The 5344-nt window shown below is 40.3% G+C and overlaps 1 protein-coding gene across 6 annotated transcripts in view; it reads right to left on the bottom strand.

The window, feature by feature from the left end:
• The window catches only part of apc (APC regulator of WNT signaling pathway), a 196909-nt gene that overhangs the window by 45728 nt on the left and 145837 nt on the right, over nt 1-5344 (bottom strand). For all 6 annotated transcript variants that reach the window (XM_043710626.1, XM_043710645.1, XM_043710664.1 and 3 more), the window contains one exon: nt 3372-3480. In XM_043710626.1, the coding sequence (XP_043566561.1) occupies nt 3372-3480 (109 nt within the window). The remainder of the gene's footprint in view (nt 1-3371; nt 3481-5344) is intronic.

The following is a 5344-nucleotide window of genomic DNA, read 5'->3' as shown; positions in this document are numbered from 1 at the left end:
TTAAAGGATTGGACATTCTGGAGGCAGGAAACATGTTTCCGCTGATGGGTGAGTGCTGAACCAGAGGACACAGCTTAAAAATACGGGGTAGATCATTTAGGACAGAGATGAGGAGAAACTTGTTCACCCAGAGAGTGGTGGCTGTGTGGAATGCTCTGCCCGAGTGGGCAGTGGAGGCCCAGTCTCTGGATTCATTTAAGAAAGAGTTGGATAGAGCTCTCAAGGATAGTGGAATCAAGGGTTATGGAGATAAGGCAGGAACAGGATACTGATTAAGGATGATCAGCCATGAGCATATTGAATGGTGGTGCAGGCTCGAAGGGCAGAATGGCCTACTCCTGCACCTATTGTCTATTGACATCCGTTCTTGAAGAAGACTCTGTAGAGATGTTCATCTTCTCTTTGTAGATCAAGAGTGCTGCAGTGTGTTGTAGCCCTTTTGAACAGGGTCCTAATGCAGCTTCTCTTGTGTGTGTTTGGGTGGTTGCTGTTCAGGATCTGGTCTGTATATATGATTTTTCTGTACACTTCTGTGGGCCATTCACCATTGTGTTATTTCTACCATCTCATCCAGGAATGGGAGTTGATTGTTGATTTCTTCCTCTCTCGTAAATCTGATACCCATCAGCGTGATGTTGATAATCCGTTGGGTTTTCTCGATTTCTGTTCTCTTAATAATTACAAAAGTGTCATCCATATATCTGATACAGAGTTTGGGTTAGATTAATGGGAGGAAATTTGGTCCAGTCTTTGCATCACTGCTGCTCTGAGCCCGGAGATGGGTGAGCCCATAGGTATCCCATTAATGTATTCATATATTTGGTTCTTGAATGTGCAGTGTGTCGTCAAACACAGGTCTAGTAGTTTGAGTAGGAGTCCTTGTTGGTAGGGTCCCCATTGTGTTGTCTGTTCTGCCTGTCCAGAAGGCTGGGTATGTGTCTCTCTGGCTAGAGTTTTGTCAACTGAAAATGAACAGTGTCGTTACATCAAATGAGACCATTGCTTCGTCCTTGTCAACATTTACGTTATTGATGTTATCTCGGAATTCCTGTGATGACTGTATCGAGTGTTTGGATCCGCTGATAAGAGACAGCCGAAAAACACCTGGAGGCAGCTACTTATCCATGGATTCGAACAAACACATAGACCTAGACCCAATATACCGGCCACGACAACAAACAATGGGAATCAGCAGCAGGAATGCAACTAAATAAATTCCAGTACCACATTGTACCGCAATGCTTCATAAGAGGCTCCAAAGCACTGAAGACAGGAGACAAAACGTCTGCTCGGCGAACAAACCCATAACCATGGTAACTGGCACCTGAACTACAAATCTTTACACAAACCTTCAAACCCTATCTGTATCTGACAGAAATTTCAAAGAATTATGTACCTGAACCCCCAGGTCCCTTTGTTCTACAACACTATCCCAAAGCCTTACTTTTTGAACAAAAATAGCTTCAAGTGATTGCAGACTCTCACTCAATATGCTGCCTGTAAAACCCGCCCATATATTGTATGCAACAATCCCTTCAGAATCTCTCTTTGACCAAGCCTTCATGCACCAATGCTACCTTTTTTCACTCTTTGCTGTTCATGCCTGGTAAATTTAATCTAGAGTTATTGTAAGAAACTAAAATGATCAGAATTATACATTTCTGCTCTTGCAACCATCCATGTTTAAAAACGTTCAAGCTAATAACGTTTACCAGTCCTAATAGCCAATTTTTATGAAGTTGAATAATGTTTCATGAAGACAGTTTCTTCCATCATGTGGCTTGACAATATCAATGGAACAGATTTAGAACAGATCTCGGAATTTAAAATGGAGCATTCATGGGGTTTATGGGAAGCTTAATTACATTCAACCACAAATTGTCATTCCCTCGTAATACATAGCCTTAATCGTACCTTTACCTTAAAAGGAGATCAACCCTTGAACAATGAGGAGTTAGCTGTATGTAAGGAGCAGCACCAGGTATACACAAAAATGAGACCCGAAACTGGTAAAGTCACTAACCAGAGAATCGCCTCCATACCAAAAGTGAAAGTAGCTTGGAATTGGTGGGGCAACACAATACCACAACTTATGAATCAATGTAAAGCTCTATAGTCCTGTGGTGGACAACTAGATAAGAGGAGAAGGCACCATGCATAACCTGGATGCTCAATGATGATGCACTGCATGTTTGAAAGGAAAGATATCTAGTACATGATCCATACATGATGTTCTCATCATCAACAAAGACATTCTTTAACCAATATAATAAATTCCATGAGACATCCAGAAATAAAGACACTGGACAAATTAAAGCCTACAGACTCCATCAACAATACTTGTGCTCAAGAACCGGGCCTCTCTTCCAGCTAGGGCATTCCAGTGGACATGCAATACTGGCATTCATTTGGAAGTGAAATCAAGACAAATCCTCTCAAAATTCACTATCAAGACAAACTCAATCTGGCCAAGGAGAGGCCCATTAGTCTATTCTTGATCAAAGAAATGGAGTATCAACAACACAACAATCAGAACACAGACTCCCCGATAACTTGTTCACCAATATTCATATCTTCTCAGGGAATCACTCAGTTCCAGATCTCATTAAAGCCTTGGTCAAACATAACCAAGTGGTGATTTCAATAGTTTTCCCACTATTAAAGTTAGACTGATTGCCCTATAATTATTTAGCCTATCCCTCACATTCTTATTAAACAATGATACAGTATTTGCAGACATCCAATGACCAAGAACCATGTTTGTATCTAATGAGGATTGGAAAATGGTCCTCAGCACTTGTTGTTATAACCCACAGTGAAAATAACAACTTGGCATACAATTCATCTGGCCCTAGCGATTTTGGATGTCATTCTCTCCACTACTCCTTTTTGCTTTATGCTTATTGTCTGCAATATATCTCTCTCCTTAACTATAAGGCCTACATCATCTCTCTATGTCTCCTTTGTAAAGACAAGGTAATCATTTAGAACTCTGCCCAAATCTTGCGTATCTACACAAAGTTACTGTTTCCTTCCTATTAAAACGTATTGGTAAAACATGTTTGGGTTTTCCTTAAAATTTTACCTGCCACAGTTGCTCAATCTACATTATGCAGCTCCCTAAATTACAGCGCTATGGGTATAGCTTCATTATGCAGACTGCAGTGGTTGAAGGAGGTATTTGAATAGCACCTTCAGCATAATTAGGTTCAACAAGAAATGGGGCCATTGCCAGTGAAGTCCACATCCCATAAAACTAACAATGTGAAAAATTACAGGTAAGATTATTTTGCTAACAACAGAGGAATTTTACAAAATAATTCGATACAATAACTGTGGAAACAAATCAGCAGAAATTCTACTTAACTTACATTTTCTGTGAGAGGGAGATTATCAATCCGCTTGGTGAGATTTTGAAGTTGTGCATAGTACCAATCCTTTTCCTTCTCTTCCTTTTCAATCTCAGCAAGTAATAAAGACCTTGCAAATAAAGAGAAACTATACATTTACAATGCACTTAATATAGAACATGTAAACAAGTCACATAAGATATTAGTCTGTTCATGGAAGCAAATCATCTTTATATTCTCTAGTAATTCTCCCATGGTCTTTCTAGATTCATGTTTGATCTTTGATTCAACTTTGATCTCCAGCATCTGCAGACCTCACTTTCTCCTTTCTAGATTCATGTAAAGGTCACATTGCACAATGATTTTTTTCATTTTTAAAGATGTTGTGGCATATTTATACAGTTCTTTGTGAAGCCAGTTTAGCTGCATAGGATTCATAGGTGAGCCAGCTATGGACACAAAGTCTAATTATTAAGTAAACAAAGTCAGGCCAATTATGACTGCCCTCTAAAGTGCCAAAGACTATGTCTGCCCAGCCCTTTCCTAATTACCATCCTCTACATTCTGTCCATTACATAAACCTGATGACTGTTTTGCCAACAAGTATAGCATGCACCTGTAGGTCAACAGTCTTAATGTTAAGAGGGAATCATGTCTACTATTGAGTCATAGAGATGTACAGCACGGAACAGACTCTTCGGTCCAACTCACCCATGCTACCTCTTCAAAGAATTCTAACAGGTTTGTCAGGCACAACCTCCCCTTACTAAATCCACGATGACTTGTTCTAATCCGACCCTGCAATTGCAAAAATTTAGAAATTTCATCCTTGACGATGGATTCAAGAATTTTACCTTCAACCGAGGTTAGGCTAGTCGGCCTATAATTTTCCATCTTTTGCCTTGATCCCTTCTTGAACAAGGGGTTACAACAGTAATTTTCCAACCAGCGGAACTTTCCCTGACTCCAGTGATTTTTGAAATATCACAGTCAGCGGCTCCTCAGCCACGTCCCTCAGAACTCTAGAATGTAGCCCATCAGGATTTAATCGAATTTTAGACCTTTTAGCTTTTCTAGCATTTTCTCTTTTGTAATCGCTACCATACTTAACTCTGCCCCTGACTCTCCTTAATTGTTGGGAGAGTGTTATCTTCCACTGTGAAGACTGACAGAAAGTACTAAAGTTCTTCAGCTATTTCCTTATCGCCCAGAACTAGCCTTCCAGCATCAATTTGGAACAGTCCAATTTCTACTTTTACTTCTCATTTGTTTCATATGAATTGAAAAAATCTAGTCCCACTTGCCAGCATCCAGCCCATATCCCTCCAAACACTTCCTATTCATATACCTATCCAGATGTCTTTTAAATGTTGCAATTGTACGAGCCTCCACCACTTCCTCTGGCAACTCATTCCATACATATACCACCCTCTGCATGAAAAAGTTGCCCCTTAGGCCTCTTTTATATCTTTCCCCTCTCACCCTAAACATATGCCCTGGAGTTCTGAACTCCCCCACCCCAGGGAAATTTATCCTATCAATACCCTTCAAGATTTTATAAACCTCTATAAGGTCATTCCTCAGCCTCTGACACTCCAGAGAAAACAGCCCCAGCCTATTCAACCTCTCCTTATAGCTCAAATCCTCCAACCCGGGCAATATCCTTGTTATCTTTTCAGAACCCTTTCAAGTTTCAAAAAATTCTTCCAATAGGAAGGAGACCAGAATTGCACGCAATATTTCAAAATGTATGCCTAACCAAAGTCCTGTACAGCCACAACATGATCTCCCAACTCTTGTACTCAATGCTCTGACCAATAAAGGAAAGCATATCAAATGCCTTCTTCACTATGGTATCTACCAGTGACTCTACTTTCAAGGAGCTATGAACCTGCACTCCAAGGTCTACCTGTTCAGCAACACTCCTCAGGACCTTACCATTAAGGTGTAAAAGTCCTGCTAAGATTTGCTTTCCCAAAATGCAGCACCTCACA

The sequence above is a fragment of the Chiloscyllium plagiosum genome, chromosome 2 (assembly GCF_004010195.1).
Source record: "Chiloscyllium plagiosum isolate BGI_BamShark_2017 chromosome 2, ASM401019v2, whole genome shotgun sequence".
NCBI lineage: Eukaryota > Metazoa > Chordata > Chondrichthyes > Orectolobiformes > Hemiscylliidae > Chiloscyllium > Chiloscyllium plagiosum.
This window is presented reverse-complemented; position numbering and strand designations above follow the sequence as displayed.